This window comes from Poecilia latipinna, unplaced genomic scaffold (assembly GCF_001443285.1).
Source record: "Poecilia latipinna isolate Pla-1442-1.1 unplaced genomic scaffold, P_latipinna-1.0 Scaffold106, whole genome shotgun sequence".
Classification (NCBI taxonomy): domain Eukaryota; kingdom Metazoa; phylum Chordata; class Actinopteri; order Cyprinodontiformes; family Poeciliidae; genus Poecilia; species Poecilia latipinna.
This window is the reverse complement of record NW_015112722.1, coordinates 515,959-536,386: the sequence shown is the minus strand read 5'-3', so window position 1 is coordinate 536,386 and position 20,428 is coordinate 515,959. Positions and strand designations below refer to the sequence as shown.

The following is a 20,428-nucleotide window of genomic DNA, read 5'->3' as shown; positions in this document are numbered from 1 at the left end:
CAGTACAGCCCACAAATGCTTCTTAGTTAACTTATAATGCTACATTTATTAAACAATGTTGACTACTGCAGTTAAAAAATGTGCGCTTATTAGCAGGCTGAAGTTTTCTAGCTATACTAGTGAACTAGTATAAGAAAAATAGTACGCAGAACATGTCAACTTGGTAACATAAGGCTATTTATGTCATAAGGATATTTCCTATGTTTCCAGTAGAAAATTATCTTCGTCTTAGTCTGACTTCACTTCAGCTCCAACTTGTTGGAAAAAAAACATGCTAATCGTAGGAAACGGTTTTACAAGAGCAGCAAAAGATTGAGCCAGTGTTGGCAAGTGTCTTTCTAATGGAGTAAAGACAGCAAATCTGACAAATGACATCAAGAATATGGAGTAAACAGAAACAACTCGCCATTATGAGTCATCTTGGATGCATGCATCAGAGCAGCCATGCATGCGCATTCTGTCTACGGACCAGACATGACAGATAAATAAAAATGGGTTTGCTCTGAAGACACGAGGCGGGGAGAGCGGAAACTATTCAAGCAATGCAATCCTAACAAAAGGCCTGCAAGATGTACAATTCCGTGCCGCAATCACTCACTCACAAGTATAAAGCCAGAAAGGAGTAAGAGGAGGAGTGCACAGATAAAGTGTTTGTGTGCGCTACTCTCCAAGTTTCCATGTAATTTAATGTTGTTTAAACAGCGACGGTCTGACTGACTCTCTGCTGCCCTTGGTGAAGCTTAAAAACAGAGCGGGAGTCATAATTAGTGCAGCAGCTTCACAAGTAACTTAATGTACACCTTCTCAAGGGATGCGCTGACAGATATATAGGGTGGAATCATCCAACGAGCACCGCCGCACACGTGGAGTTTGGGAGACACGCTTTCAGCAGCGCATCCAATCCAGTGCATTTCATCATGCGCTGTAATCCACCGCGTCTCATCGGAGCGAAATAATTGAATTTTCCATTCTTTCATGAGTAGCAACGACGTGTAACCGCAAAAACAGTGGGCCCTAATTAATAGTTTGTATGCGACAGACGCGCTGCAGCCAAACACCATGCTCTCTCTCTCTCTCTCTCTTTCTCTCTCTCTCTCTCTCTCTCTCTCTCTCTCTCTCTGCCTTCCCAAACGCAGGGGGACCCACATCTGCGAACACATCATGGAGCAGCAACGGCGGACCTCACAACTTCTGCTGCCCGCACACACGCAGCCTTTCCCATTTGTGTTTCATTAAGCGCCTCAAATGCACACACGTCTGAGCGCAGCGGTTAGTCGTCACACAGACATCTTTTGAAGTGAATCGCAACAGAGACACGTTTGTTTGGCTTGGTAATAAAAACAATATTCCAACGTACATATCATAATTATGTTTCGGCTTTCACTGGCACCCCTAACTTTGAAGCCTGCCTCGTCTCTTTGAGCCTGTAAGGACTCCGCTGTAAAGCTGTAGGCCGCTTCTGCTCCGAGCACAGCAATAAAAACCCTGATCAGAATCAGATGGGGGGGTGGGGGGGTGGAGAGACACATGAGTAGGGTAACATCACAGCTCTGAGGTCTGTGGAAAGTCTTATCACAGATCTTGGTGCGAACCTTCTTTTAACTTTCCCTCTAACCACAAATACTGCTTCAATTAGAACATTGCTGTAGATGTAGAGCCCCGATGTGCTGATGTGTCACAGTGCTGGTCATTACGCTCGGTTGCTGAGCGTTTTTTTTTTTTTTTTTATCTCCTCGGAATGTGTAACTTTGATATTTAATGCACGAGGAGTAGCAAAACTTTAATCCGTCAGGATCAATGTTTTCCACCTAAGCAAAATCAAATCAAAAGTAAAATGGCTTTTACTGGCGGTAAGTTGAGAGCAGCTGCCGGGAATTGAACATTGTACTCTTATTTTATTTGACTGATCAACAACACATACTGTGCATTTTTGTGAAGTGAAAGGATAAGTGCTTTTCAATTATTAATTTTTTTTGTTTGTTTGTTTGTTTTGTTTCTACAACCACCTTGCATTGAAGGAAGTCTTTTGGGGTATAACTCTGCCAGCTTTTCAGACCAAGAGACTGACACGGCTCCCTGTTCTTTGGAAAAAAAAAAATGGCACTAGCTCAATTAGACAGGATGGAAAAAAGCTGAAAAGCAATTTTGAAATCTTGGCATAGACACTCGATTGTCTTTGGGATTGGACTTTGACTGAGCCACTCTAACAGATGAATTCTACTTTGATCTAAATCCCTTGGGTTCATCGTCCCAATGAATGGTGAACTACCACTCCAGCCTCACGTCTTTTACAGCTGGCAGCAGGTCTCTTTGTGTTCAGATCTACCCACCTTCCCCATCAACCCTTTGCTCTTGTTGAACAGAAGCATCCCCACATACTTATGTTGCCTCCACTATGCCTTAACCATGAGCATGGCGATGTCCTCAAAGTGATGTGATGGGTTTTTCTTCCACAAATTGTATTTTGCACATACAAAACTGCAGTTTTGGTTTCATTTGACCAAAGAACATTCATCCACATGTTTTATGGAAAACTGTATTAACAATTGAAACTGAAATGCTGTTTTCATTTTAATTAGGTAAAGCACTTTGAAATGCCTTTCTGCTGAAATGTGCTATACAAATAAAATTTGATTGATTGATTGATTGAAATAACAATGGCAGTATTCCCTGTTCAATTGCTTTTGCCTTGAAACTCCTCAATAAGGACCTAATCTTTTAATAGGCTGGACTAAATGTTGTCCTGTTGCCAGTTTCTTTCACCTAAGCTGTGAATCTTTGCAGTTTTTTTTTTTTTTTTTTTATTGGTCTTCTGGCTACTTCTCTGATTAATGCTCTTCTTGCTGGATTTGTCAGTCGAAGTGTTTTTTTTTTTCTTCTTTATCAGATACTGAAAGCTTTATTTATTTATTTTTCCAACTTAACCCCATTTTAAAACTCTCCCCAACTTCATCCCAGACTTATTATGCTTGAAATTATTCACTATGTGGGTGGCAACTGGTTGCACTAGTTTATTTAGTGGGTATCCAAGTTAAAAAGGTTGAATATAAATGCATGCAAAACTTTTAGGATTTAAATTTACCGTCTATCTCATACAGTCAACACACTGTTAGGCTTGCAATGTAGCACAAGATCAAAAATTAAAATGCTATGTATACTTTTGTAAGATACTTTATCCCAGATGTAGTTCAAATTTGAATTATTGCAACAATTATCATGTTGAATCAGTGGTTTAACGGAGAAACCCCCTGGTTTCTGCAATCTTCATCTTGATGCAGACAGAAGCCAGGAAACAGTGACGTCTCCCATCTAAACAACCTATAACAACATAATGCATCCATTCATACAAGGCCTCTATCTGCAGCTCGAGATAGCGGCACCATATCTTCAGATTACATACTTGGCTTCCTATCTGCCATCTCCCGCTTCTGTCTGGCTACACAGCCACAATACAGCACCACTGTATCCATCCAGCACTCCTCCGTGGCGTTTATCGTCTCCGTTAATCTGCGGTGAATAATCAGACGGGACATGCTGGCTGGTGTGGGGCCACGAGGAGCAAAGTGTTGCCCGTAGGTAATTGGTTCCAGTAAAATCACAGCAACTTGGATCTGAATTAATGCATCCGTCTGCAGCACGCAGACTTTTTACTGGCGTCAAATTGGCTTCTAGTAATAGGGGAGGCTCTTTCCACTGACAGGCTGGCAAAACCGTCGGAGGGGAGCCCGACCCTTTCCTGCAGGCACCTCAAGCGACAGATTTAGATTTAAAGCAGCTTTCACCCCTGAAATATAGCACTGCATCTGTCTGCTTCGATACACCTCCTCTCTTCCCCTCAATGCGTCATGAAGGTGATGTTTTGTTTGTGTCGGTTTACACCGTTTCCACGGTAAATGCTGTGTTTTATGTTGTTTGGGCAACGATGAAGAAGGCGGTGGAGGCGAGGGAATGTACGTGCGGCGTAAAAAAAAATAAAAAATAAAAAAACAGCCCTCTCTCATCTGCAGCCGAGCGTGAACACAAAGACATATTTTAAATGTAGGTGAAGTTAATTATCCACAACAGCAACAACTAGCAGTCGTCTTGACAACTGTGTATAAAGCGGGTTCAGATTTACTTACAATTTATTACGCTACAATATTTTAAATCAAAATAAATACGCTGGCGTGCGTCTACATGGCTTGAACATCTTCACAGTTCCATCAAAAACATCGGTGTACTCCATAGGGATTTAACTTAATACAACGGCAAGAAGGAGGGAATAATTGTTACAAAGGAAGAAAAACGTACAAATAAAAATCTGTGACGTTCAGAATCTGTTTTACCGGCTAAATAAAACCGTCAGCTGCCTTCAAAAATAATCCAATTTGTAAGTAGTCATGTGTAATATGGTTATAAATCAGGAAGAAAGATGTGGAGAAGATGATAAAACAGCATTCCAAGCTTGGAACAGGTTACAGAGCACTGCTCAATCCATCACAGTCAGAAAATGGAAGAAGAATGGGAGAACTTAACCCACGGTCATTTATCTAAAGCAGGCTTCTGCAACTTTTACAGCCATTATACTAAACACATTTTGTCCAGCGTCACACAAACTCAGTGACCCCACGCAAAAAGTTATGCTCTTTTAAAAGTACTGACTGTATCAACTTTAAACATCTATAAAACAGAACTAGAATTTAAATTCTGATACTCTTTGGGTTTTAAAGCCAATACATCTTTACGATGCAGTCATGGCAATGTTATTTTATTTTAGTTTTTTAAGAATCATTGTTTCAGTGTAGGGATCCACAAAGAGTGACACGCCGTCATGATCTGAAGTTGGTAGGGTTCGTTTCTGCGTTTCCACTTCTGATGATTTCCTTGTTTATGACTTAATTCTTCCTTATTAAGTCAATCACTGTGCCTAGTTTAATAGTTCTTGCTTTTCCATTAGATCAGAGGTTTTTCCCGTTGGTTATTTCTCCCTGAGGTCCTTTCATGTTAATTAGCCTCTTTCTCTCAGCCTTCCTGTCTAGTCTCCTCATAGCTGAACCCTGTTTACCAATCAGCCACCTGTCGACAAATCAAGCTTTCCAGCATTTAAGCTTCACACTGCTGGTTTTGCCTGTTTTGTTCCAGTCGTCCTGCCATCGCCTGTTGTGTTCTCGGGTTTTTCTGCCCATGGTTTCCTGCCAGTTTTCCTTCCATAGCCATCTGTAAATTTTTGCATTTGTTTCATTAAATCTCTTGAATGCGTCTCTGCCTCCGACTTTGCCTGCAGTTTGTCAAAGTCAAACTGCAACAACTCCGCATTATGACTCATAGCTACGGAGCAATAAGTAGTGGTCCCCTAATCTATACTAAAAGTGGGTAAGGAGAGCAATAATCAGAGCAAAGAAGCAGAAGGTAAATAACTGAGGAGCTGCACAAACACACAGCTCAGGTGGAAGAATTTGTCAACAGGAAAACTAAACCCGCTCTCTATGGGAAAAATGGCGAGAAGCAGTTATTGAGTCATGGGATGTCCTACTCTCTAGCTGCAAGTACTTTACCAAGGTAGTGTACTTTAAAGTAACTCATCAGGTTTTCAGAAGCTTTATGTCCAATTAGAAAAATCGCACTCTGAAGCAACGTGACCAATGATGTAACATGGATCACCTTTCAGTTAAATATTCAGCGGGGTAAAGTAAAGATCGCAGAGGAAAGAAAAGAAGCTCACTTTCCCTTTTCAACGCAAGGACTCCGCTATTAAATTGCACTGCACTGCAGGCAGCACTTGATCGGGGAGCGATATAACACACTTAACAAAAGGGCTACACACAGGTAACGTAACTCATCCGTTAGTCACCGTGTCACTCGGTGTGCGTATCAAAGATCAGACGGCAGCTTTATCTCGCCCTCATCTTGTCTCCATCAAATCTTCGCTGCTGCTCTTACAGCGTCTACTCGCGTTTCAGGATTTATGCCAGAGTGAGTTAACACACTGACAGAGGTCGGGCCGGCTCACGCAGGGAGGTCTGATGGCTGTCACATAATGTTGTTTGAGCTCTGCTCCTCTCTGGAACAATGAGAGCGTGTACATGAGATCAGTTCTTTAAAATCCTTCACCACGTGATTGTACTTAAAGTAGAGAGGCTAGAGGCGGACGAAAGATCAACATTCTCTGCAGGTCTTGCGTTGGTGGATAATGCCTCCAAGAATGTATTAAAACTAATATTTACCAATGTAGATTTTGAGGATCTTGACGAGGTGGAGTGAGTCCTACAGTAACTTTCCAGCAGGGAGCCGGCAAACTCATTGACATTGACTTTTCCATTAAAAACCTCGCTCCAAGGCCAAAATCTGGGTGTTTCATCCCACAACCCCAACTTCCAGAAGATAAGTTTATAACTGGGGTCTCATGGCCACCCTGAAAAAGCTAGAATCTTGTCATTATCCAGTGTTTCTACAAGAACATGTGAGCCATATTAATTTCCAGTATAGCTTCGACTGCGGTTAATGCTAAATGCAGACTTAACGAAAAAGAAGAAGTGGTACCTGAGGGAAACTGGAGTATCAATAAGAGCTCCAATTATTTTTCTCCTTGGAAAAATCTGAACAAAGCAAATCATGCCTTTACTTTTAGAGGTGTAATAAAGTGAGAAAACTTTGGCAAGCTTAGCTGTGCAACCATTTCAAGAGAATCTTATTATCCCATAAATCTAAATCTAGAGATTAAGGGGGAAAAAACACACCCAGTATGGAAAACACTTAAGACACGGAAATGGTGATTATTTCTTTTGAAACCTTTTTTTATTTTATTAAACAATGTATAATCTCTGGGTGTGTCTACGTCTCTCTAGGCAAGTGGGACTTTTCTGCCATCTAGTGGCCATCTGAAAGTGCATTTGCTGCTCATTGTGGCTCTGAATTTCCTTCTCAGAAAGCCCCGACTGATCGCAACCACAACCTAGAAATATTTAATTTTTTTCTTACCATTATGACTGCTCTTGTTCCTCGGATCTCTCCGTGTGCAGCAGTAGCTAGATCAATGCCATTTCAGTTAAATGCTGTGCTAATTAGCTGTAGAACACAGAAGCACTATACAGAATATTTGAGTTTATGGATGTGTTTTATCTATAAAAACATAACAAAAAGAGCAGATTAATTTCGCTGGAAAATTTCTAATCGAATCAACAGATGCAATGGTAAAATCAACTCAACTATCAGAAACTGTGATGGAATATTTCCGCCACTAGATGTCAGTCTAAGCAAAAGTTTAAAGCCTCCAACCAATTTTGGTTCTGGACGAAAAATGTGTTCATCAGAGGACCTCCATTCAGCCATCAATCACTGGGAAAACACTTAAAGATTTATTTGCAATTATTTATACCAATTTTCACCCCAGCAGCAAAATATGCCCAACATGTATGTGTTGGCCTCTGGTGGGAGTCAAAGCACCCTGGAGGGAAAAAAAAAATATTGGAATAAGAATTATTTACTTAAATCATAAAAAAAAAAAAAAAAAAGTTAAAGAAGTGTATAAAGCAAATGCCAAACCTTTCAATTTGATTATTTTACAAAATGAAGCTAGAACTATTAGCATTGGCATTAATCGTCATGAATAATGAAACGGCAATAAGAAAGTGGCTGCCTAATGATTGTATCTTCGGCCGGAAAGATGAGTACATCTGAAACCGTAAAAAAACAGGTTTATTTTTATTTTTTCACCCAGGACTGTGAGATATTTTAAAAGAAGGGAAAAAGCCCCTGGTTAGAAAACCACTGAAGTTGTTTCAGTGCGAGAGTACTGTGAAGAAAACAACGATGATTTTTTTTTTTTAAAGGAGCTGACTACCAGGAAAAAAAATATTGTCCAATCACCTTTTTTTTTTTAAAATCCCACAGTCTTTGTAAGGTAATAAAAGGTTTTATGCACTTACTTTGTCTCTTCCCATAAAATGTGTTATTACTGATGAATGCCATTTTTATGAATTAGAAAAAGGTACGTACAAAAGTCCCACCCCTTCACATGAGGTATCATTGAAAAGTCCTAAATGTCCTCTCCAGATACCAAAAGGAATTAATTCAGAAGAATGCAAAGGGGTGGGAGATATTCAAGTTTAGAAATGAACTCTACAGAGGACAAAAATGAACTACTGGTAGTCAGGAGGTTAAACAAGTTAAGTAGAGGTCCGAGTGACTGCAGGGCGCTATATTTGGACCACACTAGCTTTGAGAAGTCGAGTAAATGTTTTAACCTGCCTGCTGACAGCAGAAGGAAAACAATCCACTTATAAAGGTTAATATAAAAAGCTCACATCCCGTCAACGCTTGAGCTTCTAACAACTGGAAAACACTCCAAGGTTACATGTTGAAAACTTCTTGAACAAGTTGCTGAATACTACATTGTTCTTTGTGTTTACCAGCTGTAGCGCACACTAAAATCCATTTGTTAAATTACCATCTTATAAGCCCAGCCTGCTGGGTTACTCTCTTGTTTTTAAACCGACATGTGTTTGCAAGATCTGCGACGATGCGTTCTGCAGACTCGGAGGCGGTAAACACAGAAGACAGAATCCATGACCAGGCCTTGACAGAGGATCACAATTGACCTTGCTACATTGTTTCATCTGAATTACAACCCTGGACAGTAGCGTAAAAGACATGAGAGAATATGGCTGAGAACAAGAGTTATGATCACCACGGGCTATCGCAGACCACCAACATCTCGTTTTATGGTTGTATCTATCACTGCGATGTACTGCTGTCCTGGGCTTTGAATGTATATACAGATGAGACCTTGGTGCTCTGACCTGTGAAGGGTTCCTTCACTGAAAGCTATAAGAGAAAGAATTACCCAGTTACCCAATTACAAGAAGAAGAAGACACTCTGGACAGATGGGACCCAATTATTTACTTTTTGGTCAAAATATAAAAATCCTAGAGGTACACCTCAAAAATTTAAATAGAATTGAAAAGTGTTTTTAGGTTTTTATTATCTGCGAGTAATTTTAATCACCCAAATTACAAAAAAAAGGCTTGAAATGTTTCACTATGTGTAATAAACTTGCTTTGTTTCCTAAAACAAGTGACAAAAAGAAAAATCCACTTTTTAACACCAATTATTTGAGATGTACCTGTATGTGTGATGAGACATCAACACTACACATCATCTTGAACACACCATCCACAAGCCGAAACATGGTAAACGTGAAATAGTTGAGGGGTATGAAACATTTTTCAAGGTACTGTAAAATGTGTACAGATAGCCATCCTGTCTGCAAAGGCTGATTATTAAAGTCGGCAATTGTTTAAATTCTGCTTTTATAGAAAAAAAAATAATAATCTAGCATCTCAATTTAAACAAACCGCATATTAACAGTGTACATTTTTTCTGCAAATCCCTCTCTGTACAACCTTCATGCGTTTTGTGTCACATCGAAAGAATGCAAACGTCTGGCAAACTAACAAGCAAGGAAACCTATGACCAAAGTACAGGAACCAAAGGCATACGTAGATTGTGCTTTGCTATTTAACAATAACTCAGACTGTTTGATAGGCACTGAGGCAGTATAATTGGAGCACATGTTAGACACAGAGAGAGTGCGCTGGTGGTTGGCGTTCCTCAAAGTAGCTCTGTATGTCAGCCATTTCTCTGCTAACCGTGGTGACAGTCTGCATAAACGCCGAATTTCCCCAGTGAGCAACGACAGGCTATTAGTTACGCTTTAAACTGATCTTTTTGCCACCTGCTGCTTTCGTGCATATGTATGCTCTTTTTTTTTTAATTAAGAGATTCACCCCTGCTGATTCAGATTGAACAAAAAAATAATAATAATAATAATCTGAGCTTCAGCTCATTAAGTATTTCAAGCACTAGATACAGTTTGTTATCAGGCATTAGATTCATGCGCTGCACAAACAGAATGACAAGCACCTTTCATTAAACCAGAGAGAAACAAGGTTTTAATGTCAGATGCTCTTTCTATCAATCACCAGTCGGGTTGATGGCAGGAATATATGAGGTATATCAAAAAGAGTGATTCTCTAGTTGTCATGTCTAGTAGGATAACTTGCCACCAGACACCATTTGACAGCATGTAAATGTCACCTATGCATATTGTTGCCTTGTTCACTAATTTTCTAGCATGCAGGCATGCATTTCTGCAAAACTCTTCTAGATTTGTTAGATCCTATTCTAGATTTGGTTCCGTTTTGTGACCCGCCTCTGGCCCAACCTCAGCCCATCAGATGCCCTCACAATTGTCCCTAAAATATTTGGTATACTGTCCAACAAGCCCCAACCATCATCCTTCCACCACTTTATTAAAAAGTCGGTATGAGAAGCATTATGCCACAACAACTCTACTTTGGTCTTATTTGTTGAAAAGACTTTGTTTTCAATATCTTGGTGTGGAACCCTACCTATTTGATGTCCAGTATTTGCAAATTCACCTATTAGCAGATTTTTTTTTTTTTTTGGAACATGACTCAGAATTCTTTGTCAACAATCTGAGTATTCACAGACTGGTTTTAGATCACATTTTACAGTGCAGCTTGCACAGGTGAAATGCCTTGACGTAATGCTACTCGACATGCTGTTGGCTACCTTTTGCAAAGCAGCAAATCTAGCCTTTATTTTCCTTGGAACTGATTGGGTGTAGATACTGGCTTCTGCGGCAGTGTCGAAGCAGTTTTTATTAAATTAAATTAAATTAAATATTAAATAAATATTAAATGAATAATGTAAACTAATGGATTTCAAACTGTTTGGACATTCACTCAAATTTAAGATGTATGTAGGCAGGATCATGTCAAAGAGGATTTAACAACAACAACAAAAAAACAAACAAAAAAAAAAAATTATATATATATATATATATATATATATATATATATATATATACATATATACACATACATATATATGTATGTATACAGGAGTGTGATTAGTTGGACAGGGAACAAGTGGGTTTTATCACGCTGAAGTAGAACAATCACTGGGAACTTAATGCAGCTGAGGAAAATAAACAGACGAACACAGGGATAAGCTAAATAGAGCTACAACTAATCCAAAATAAGTTTAAAAAAAAAAAAAAAGGAATTGAGATAACGGAGCAAAACAACTGAAACCATAAGAACCAGAAAACATTTTGCCAACAAATCAGTTTAAATCTGTTGCGGTTTTGAAAGTAGCGCATTGCTGTGACATTACCCAGAAGTTCCATGGCATCGTCTTCGTCCTCAATCTCTTCCTCTACGACAGAGGAGGCGGGACTGTTGACCGAATCAAAGGAGTCCTGGGACAACATGGCTGCCAAGAGCTTCTTGTGATGTTGCTGCTGCTCCTTTAGCCCTTTGCTTTTTGTTTCCATCTTCAAGCTAGGGGCAGAAAAAAAAAGAGCAAATAGCCTTAGAATTACACCAAAATAACATGATTTCTAGAAAAATATTTAGAAGTTGAATTGGTTGTTTTTGTGGTGCTAGAAAGTTCTGTCAGCATAATCCTCTGCATCTGTAATCCATCGGGCGTATGGCTCTGCCAAGTCAGCATTCCCAATAAAAAACAAAATGTTGCTTTTGCCTCGATTGGGTTCAGATTTATACGACTGCAGTCTTTGCTTAGTAGACATAAAATAAATTCAGGTGTCACAAAGGTGGATTGCACCTTCTTATAAATGGCTCGCGGAGAGAAGACAAGATGAGATGATTGTGGCGCAGGCACTGACAACTAAGAAACAAAACTTTCAAACAGGAAGTCAAGCTGAAGTTTTTCTGCTGAATGCGTAATGCTGTACTGTTTAGTCAGCACCAGAAAACCAGTGGCGCCTCCAATATTGTGTGATTTGGAATGAGCATTAAAAGAAGCCAGAAGACAAAATTGCAATGAATATCATTCGTTCTTTGGTTAAATTAATTACTGCAACAGTCTCTTTACAGGTCAGACTAAAACTAAGAAAGTAGAGCACATAAACCAGTTCTAATGTCCTTACACTAGATCCGGGTAGCCCATTCATAATAGTATACTATTGTTTTAATATTTATTCTATACGTCTTCATTTCTCATTCCTGGTTCATTTTTAATCCATGTCTAACATTCGTCATCCTGAGAGGCTGCAGCTCTGGAAATGCACCCACAGAATTCATCTTCCTCTGTGTTTCCTTTCACTACAGCACAACAAATAAAAGGATTTACATTTTTTTTTCCCCACCAATTTTACTTAAAATAATTTTGCTACTTCTCATTTAAAATTTAGTTATCGCCGACTAACCCAAATCAGTCTTCGTTTACAATAAACTCTTTGTAGGGCCAGCTTCCGCACTACACTGGGAAAATGTATTTCTATATCCATCTGGATGAGGGTTGTGGATCATAGCCCTGCAAGAGTATTCATTAGATCCTAATCTTCATTTAATGACTTCTATTTACAGCTAATAAAAAGGGGTCAAAAGATGACTGATGCTGTACTTTGTCATACTCGCTGTGTGGTAGTTGTGCTAATTAAATTGGTTTAGCTTGATTCTGTACAAGTCATTAACCACAGATGTTTCATCTGCTTGAACACGGGGACAAAGAGAATTACCGCTGGAGACAAAAAGCATGCAGGAAAATAGGCCAATATAAGCGATCAGCACTTTATTATTTCAGCTTATTTGTGTGTGCAGTTAAATACTTTCTCCTGGTCTTTTTTCAAATTGCAGAAGCTGAGCTCTAATGGTTTCAAACTCTGGTTACAACATGACGCTTGAAAACAAGGTTATCTGTTCTTGCAACTTTGAAGTATAAATACATTCAAAGAAGACAATTAAGTACAATGTGTGTTGCTGTTACATGTTAAATGAGAAAATATAATTTAAGCTAATCATCTAAATACATCTTAAATCTTCAGAGTGGTTCTCATTCCTAGCCCTCAGGGCCCAAAGTTCTGAGCGCCTTTGCTCCAGAACACCTAATTCAAATCCTTGCATTACCTTCTTGGCATGCCAACAAGGGCCGAAACCCGTTAATCACTCACTCAAGTAAATAAGGTGTGTGTCAGCAGGGAAACTCCTAAGATGTGCTGGGCTGAGAGTCCTTAGCCCCAGGATGTGAGGTTCTATCATAAACAGCACTGATAGTTGAGCTACAATAAAAGGTTAGAGGCATTAAAGAAATGTGATTAGGCTCAGCTGGCATTTTCAGGATATGGCAGCGCTGGTTTTCTACGGGTCTCAAAGTGAGCCCACACACTCTTCCATTTCCCAGTTAAACCAAGCGATTTCCCCGTACAATCCACCCATACAGTGTCGTAATGGGATAACCCGTGTCTGTGTCAGCCGAGGCCTGTGCATGATGTGCGGTTTTATATTTTTCCCTGTTTTAATTAGTCATACCAGTCATATGACACACACAGTGCAAATTGACTCATGCAAAAATACTCGGATCCAAATTAAGACTCACTCTTGAGTGCCTCTCCTGAACGCCAGCCACCATGCCATCAGAACTATTACTGAGCCTTTGTTTCCCACAAACCTATTTGAATGATGACCAACGTAATAAAATATAATATAAATTAATAAATTGACTTTTTGTGCCATTTGAGGTTCACATTGGGCCTTGTTTCAAGTAGAAAAGAGGGAAACAAAAGCAGGCTCACAAAAATGGAGATATTCATTCATTCCTATAGGGGAAAGCTGATATTTTTAGCCTGAATAGTTTGCAAGTATAATGACATAAAGTAAGAAAGAGAAAAAGAAAACATGTTATTTCTCTTCCATAGAAAATACTTCTGGCTCTTTATCCGTCTTCTCATAGATTCATCCATAAACAGAGAATGACCAGTGGAGATATGCATCAAAGAACCAAAAAGATCTAAAGTATTATTGACATCACTTAATGTTAATGTTTTAACATTTCATGTTTCTAAAAAAGGAAAAAAAAAAAAAAAACACATCCTAATGTGTGTGTTTTATTTATTTATTTATTTATTTTTTAAATAAAATTTTTAAAAAGGTGCAAATGTTTATGTGGCCTTTGAGAAAAGTATTCCGTAAACTCATAAGAGCTTTGCACTTCAGGATGTGGGTGACTTTCAGTAACTAATAAAATCATGAATTCTGCTCGCTACCTGAAAATCCTGAAAGAAAATATCCAGCAATTAGTTTCTGATCTGAAGCTGAAAAACTTCAATTCTGCAAACGGGGTACGGCTGCAGAATTGTTATTTAAAAGCACATCACCAAGTTCATTTCGGAATGGCTAAAATTAAAAAAAAAAAAAAAAAAAAAGCCTAATCAAGGTCTGGCCTTAAATGGCTAGACTTATTCTTAATGGCTTCATTTTATAAAGAAAAAACATCATCACCTCCAAAGTGCTTTCTGTCACAACTCAGGCTTTGTTCATCTGATATTGAAATTTGATCATGTTTAATGACCTGAAGCATGCGAGAGTGAGCGAAAGAAAAAACAAGACTGAACAGTGAGAGAGTAAATACTGAACCTAAACTGTCCCTATATAAATAAAACTAAAAAGTCAGCTTTCGGAAAGTTCGATGCAGGATACAGATATCTTGTGCAGTGGAGGACACTTGCAAAATACAAGACACAAATTCCAATGCCGTTGAGGGCAGAGAAATGAGGTTAGCTTTAATGTGAAATTGGGTTGAGGCAGTATCATGGCAAGCATGTTGGAGCGGGCCTTTGAAATGGGATTATCAGAGCCGTTCAGATGGGCATTCCTCAGGCTGGCACAATGATAAGACTACCTCCTCATGTTTAAATAACCATCAGCTCACTGAACTTTATAAAGTTTTCAGCTTCTTCTTCCCTCCACACAGATCGGGTCACCAACCTTCGAACAGGGCTGTTCTCTCCGCTCCAGCACACTTCGGTTTTAGCTCGGGGGAAGGGAGGGTGCAGCATCTCGGCAGCCAGCGGGTCCGCGTCTGTGTCCTCGCGACCGACCCACTCGCCCACCACCCGGGGACGCTGAACTGCGTTGTACCCCAGAAAATGCTGAAACGGCCACAGACAGGAACAGAGCTGCTGGAAACTCAACAACAATTCGGTTTAAAAAAAAAAAAAAAACCAAAAAACGCATCCCACTTGCCAGATTTCTGTCCCAAAGACGGCCAGAAACATTTAGCTAGATATAAAGGGGAAACCACCTCTGCTTCTTCACTGCATTTTTCTATGTAATCCCTTCAAAAATATGCTGCAAATGCAGTGTCCCATTTAACAAAATGTGCTAGTCGGAACATGCTGTGTTTTTCCATCACAAGCCATCGCTTCCAGATGGAGCCGCTCCAGCCTGGGCGGCTGCCGCTGCACTATTGTGTTGGGAGAGAATTGGACAAAGGCAGGACTTGGGGAACAAAGTTTCTGAGTGAGAAGCACTGCAAAGCGGCAGACAGTAATGTAGGACATGCTTACTGGGATGTTACTCTCATATACAGTAAAGCCCAAAAGGATTCATAGCCCTGGCAGATTTATATTTCCCAAACGATTTTCATTCAAGCAAGAAGTTCGTCTATGATGAGACAGGCGTCTCATAGGAGACAATCAAAGACCATGGAAAAGGAGTACTGGTGTTGAAAAACTATTATTCATCTGTTTTCCTTATACTAATAAGTGGCATGTCCAAATTATTTCCATTGGTAAATAATGGAAATAGTCATTTCAGCAATCAAGAATCTTTCGTCAAATGGTGACCAGCCTTCTGAATGTTTCCGACGATCTATCTTTAATGGAGAGCTCAAAGTCTGTGAGGTTGCAAGACCTCCTTGCCCATCACCCTAATTTTTAGCAGCCTATGCAAACTTTCTATTAGACTCGAGTCAGTACTGCGGTTGGGTCACTCCAAAATATTAATATGGCTTCCAGTCAGAAGAAACCTGAGGGTAAAAATTAAAAGATCAATTTATATCCAGATCTACAGGGTAATGAATAATGTTGGGCTCAACTATTCATCAAGCAAAAAAAAAGAACTCTGGTATTCTATTATGATACATAATCTTTTTAATTTAATATCGTGACATGCATTCTAGCAATATTTAGCCGTTTAATATCTGCTTACCTGGTCAAGCTCATCTGAGATGGCAATGCCTGCAAAGAAAATAGCAGCCGAATTTAACACCACAGGGAAGCAAAAAAAGCAGTTTAAAATCTGGTTTTTCTTCAAAAGAGCTTTTTAGATCATCTGCTTCAGTCATTTAGTTTTTTTCCCCCATGTATTTACAATAAATTGTGGTTTATTTGAAAACAAAGAAAAGACAAAAAAAAAATTACCCCATGATGCCGTCTTGTGCTGCAGTTCTTTAATATGCATTGAAGTTTACTTTTTACCCTATTCAGCCTTGTTTGTCACAGTTCCAGCTGTTTCAGACATTTTTCAATAATTGCGCCAACTGTAGTCATTTCCTGACTTACATGAATGCCATGTTCTCCAATTAGATTATAATTTTTATATCATAATCTAATTTTAAAAGATTATGAATTAGAAATCACCACCAAATAATAAATACTGAATTAGATAAGATTAAACTTTTTTTTTTTCAAAAAGTTGAAAAAAAAGGGGGGAAAAAAGATCCAGTGAGCAGCAGTTGAGTGCATGAAAATGCATTATTGATATCAGATGTCAGACGAGAACAGGCATATTGGTTCAAAATGATAGAAAGGTTAGAAGAAAGTTATGCAGAATACTAACACTGAACACAACAATAAATCTTGAAACCAATGGGCTACAGCAGAAAACCACACTGGGTAAAACTCCCATCAGCTGAGAAAAGGAAAAGTAGGCTATTATTCACAAAAAAGAAAAAGAACAAGTACAAAAAAAAAAATCTAAAAAATTAAAACTCGACTTTAGCACATAAAAACAAAAAAGCACAGTGTGGTCCAAATAGTCCTGATTTCAATAACAATATTCAGCTGCAACAGGTGTCGGTCATTAATCTGCAGCTCCTGTATGATGCTTTCATGGCAGTATGGATCAAGATCTCAAAGGAACACTTCTGAAACCTTACCATGAAAAATAAAAAAAGCTGTACCAACAGCTTTTATTATTATTTTGCAAGTAATAAACAGTAGATACAGATGCAAAGTGCAGCGGAAAGTTCACCTGTTTAAATGACCCATTATTTCACAAGCAAGTGGTTCAGCTGATATTATATTGTATGTTTACGATACAGCACTATTACTTTAGGAGCAAATATCTAAAACATTCTTTTTTTATTATTATTGTTATACTATACAGTCTATTTTATGGTAACCCAGATTAGTCTACTTTTGCCTAAAATTTTAAATTTACACTCCAAAACTGCAAAAATGTAAAAACCCTTGAATATATACATCATCTCTTATATTCATGCATAAATATGTAAAAAAAAAAAAAAATTCAGAAACTTTAACCCAGAACTGTGCGTATAGAAGTATAAGAGTCAGCTGGGCACGACACACGCATGCAGTCTGCTGATGTGCAGTCACTCACTTCGTGACAGGCTCTCCAGGGCTTTGCCAAGCTTTTTGCTCTCCTGCAAGATGTGGCTGAGCTCATCAAAGTCCCGGCTCTCCCTCCAGTCCCAGGACGGGCACTCCACTGATCGCGGCACTGGAGATCACAAACAGAAAGACAGACAGAATGGCTGCCTGCAGGAAAGAAAACTGTTGTTTTGCCCTCGAAGATAAAAGCCCTCAAACTAAATGCCTTGCTAGAGTATTCAGCTTTAAATGTTACACAGTTTGCTATAGTAGGACCACTAGCTTCACTATATTTTATTGCCATTTCATTGCATTTGAATTTAGCCCCTCTGTCAATAATATCGTGGAACTACTTTTACTTCTCATCAGTTCTGCCCCACCTCTCAGTTCCTGTTGAACGAAAGCATCCCCACAGCATGATGCTGCCACCTCCAAGTTTCAAGGAGGTCATGGTTGGTTGAGGGTAATATACATGCAGAAGTTCCTCCAAAATTAAATTGCCTTTATAGCTCTGTTCAGCTTCACATCAATTGTTAGAATATTTCCTGCTCAAAAAAAAAACAAAAAAAAAAACACACACACATCCAAACAACATGATGCTGCCACCATCTTTCTTCAAACTGGGCATGATGTCTTCAGGGCAAGAAACTGTAAAACCAGTTCTCTTACTGTGACAGCAAGATGATGTGAAATGGAGCACTGGCAGAAAAGTCATTCCAGAGGGACTGATCATTCTGGTTTGAGGCCAGGTGACAGATGCTGTTACTGTCTTTGATTCACATAACAACTCAGGAAATGATCCACATACCGCAATGAGATCCTGCACGAGCTGCTTCTAAACGACGGGTCATTTATAAATCACTTAATACAAACAATAATAATGAAAGGGAAAGAGCGACAGTCTTTCACGGATCCTCCAGATTCAACATTCTTGTGCTCACACAGTTTTGTTTGAGAAAAAAAAAAAAAAAAAACATCAAAAAGGCAAATGGCTCATAAAACCTCTGAAGCACATTAGAAGGAGTATAATAAATGTGTAAATAAAAACCTGCACAAAGTAAGCAACAGCCTGCAAGCACAAATTTAGTCCATAGTGTATATCTGATAGCAGAGCTGCAACAGTCTGTTGTCCTCTGCTCTTGTTTACCCTGACTAAGCTGCTTGGTGTTAAAATAACTGTAAGCACAGAGCAAATGCTTCTGGCAAATCCAGGCTGGAGGGGGAAAAAGAAAAAAAAATATTTCATTAGCTTTGAGAAAAAAAATGGGCTGTTCTGTTCTGTGCTCGGCTCTGTGTCATACTGCAGAAACAAAGGGTTGCGCTGACTCTTAATAGCTTACATCAGAGAAGCGAGCATGCGAGGCATAAACCCACATGAGGCATTTGGTGTTGCTGCAGTGTAGTTTTGCTTCTCTTTATCGCCCTTCTGGGCCGATCTCACCCTGGGGTTCCTACAGTTCTCAGGCTAAATTTATAGATTTTTTTTTTTTTCCACACTCAACTTTCAGGCCCTCAGTTCTTCACTTTGGAATTTAAAGAGATCATGATTAATTAAAGGTGGCTACATCTAGAGGACAGGAAGAGAGAAATGAAGGAAAGATAGGAAGGGAGTAAGTGCACAGTGGAGGAAAGCAATGAAGGAAGGACAGAATCAAGGCAGCGAGGAAGAATACGAGGAGGAAAAGAAAGGACACGAGACAGGAAGTAGTGACACCAGCACGTAAAGACAGGAAATAAGGTGGAAAGTAATAACCCATGAAGCAGAGGTGTCCAAAATGTGGCCTGGGAGCCATTTGCAACTCCTGGACTGATTTTGAGTGGCCATAAACCACAATTTATAAATAATTCAAATTTGGCCTCGAAGCACAAGAGGCTGATGCAGATGGAGAGTATTTTTTCTATCATCTGGGAAAAAGTTTTTTTTTTTTTTTTTAAACCAAAAAAATAAAATCATATTACAGTAAAATGTTATGTACAAAACAAAGAATCGGTGCAATACCCACATTTTTCACTTCCTATTTAATTTCATAGTTAATAAGACTGTATTTATCGAGTGACTTTTACTCAACAGTGGACTTGGTGCAACAGTTTAGTTTCAATTAATTTTGACTAAAAACAGCATTTACAAGAAAGACTTACCCTACCTAGTCCAGCTGTCAATCCTGAGTAAAAAAAACTGCTAGAAGGAATTTGCAAACTGCGTTTCTTTCTTTTAATGAAACAAATATACAAAACCCGTTTTACATTTTTGATCTACAATATTTTACACAGCCCACAACCACTTTTCTAAGTTAAAATATTACATGTTTAGTTTATTGTTGAGCAGGTAAAAAATTAGAAAGAAGAATTGATTGACTTTTTTTTGTTTAGGCCTGCAAGAAGTTTTGACTTGATTCTTGCCCATGTGTGGGCGGTAGGACAGGCAAGTGTAAAGAAGGAATCAGAATTTAGAAAATGGACCTGAGAATAAAGTCTGACAACACAACCATTTCCAATACCCTTATTTTGTTTTTAAAACGTGCATCAAGGCCCGGAAAACACTGAAATCAACTCTATTTTGATATAAACATTTTTCATAATCTCCGTGCGCTCAGGCTCCTATTCCTGCATATTTAATGTGTCCAACTTGTAGCTTTAATATTGTTCATACTGAGCATGCTTGCGATGCACAACACCTACAAAAGAATCTTTATTGGCTTCCTTTATTTTCAATTTGCTGACTGCACACTCTCCGCTCATCTCCACATTCGTTTCCTCCGACCACAGCCTAAAATAGACTTGGTCTGGCAGTGACGGAGCACGGTGTTAAATTATTGAGGCAGTCTGTGGCTCTGCTGCCTCTACCGTTTGACACGCCCTTACTGCCTCCAGCCTCATGCTTCATTCAAATGTCACAGTTATGGTCATTTATTCCCAAACTTGCTAGGAAGTAAAAAAAAAAAAAAAAAAAAAAAAAAAAAAAAAAAAAACCCCCAATTTTGCAAACTTTTTTTTACGGAGTATTTGGG

The 20,428-nt window shown here is 38.9% G+C and overlaps 1 protein-coding gene across 3 annotated transcripts in view; it reads right to left on the bottom strand.

Moving 5' to 3' along the window:
* cunh8orf34 (chromosome unknown C8orf34 homolog) overlaps nt 1-20,428 on the bottom strand; it is a 54,734-nt gene that overhangs the window by 8,321 nt on the left and 25,985 nt on the right. The window contains exons 4-8 of one of the 3 annotated variants that reach the window (XM_015027770.1): nt 17,431-17,550; nt 16,018-16,046; nt 14,794-14,957; nt 11,180-11,346; nt 7,078-7,314 (exon numbers count right to left, since the gene is read on the bottom strand). In XM_015027770.1, the coding sequence (XP_014883256.1) occupies nt 7,301-7,314; nt 11,180-11,346; nt 14,794-14,957; nt 16,018-16,046; nt 17,431-17,550 (494 nt within the window). In that variant the 3' untranslated portion in view covers nt 7,078-7,300. The other 2 variants (XM_015027769.1, XM_015027768.1) reach the window with 2 other exon arrangements.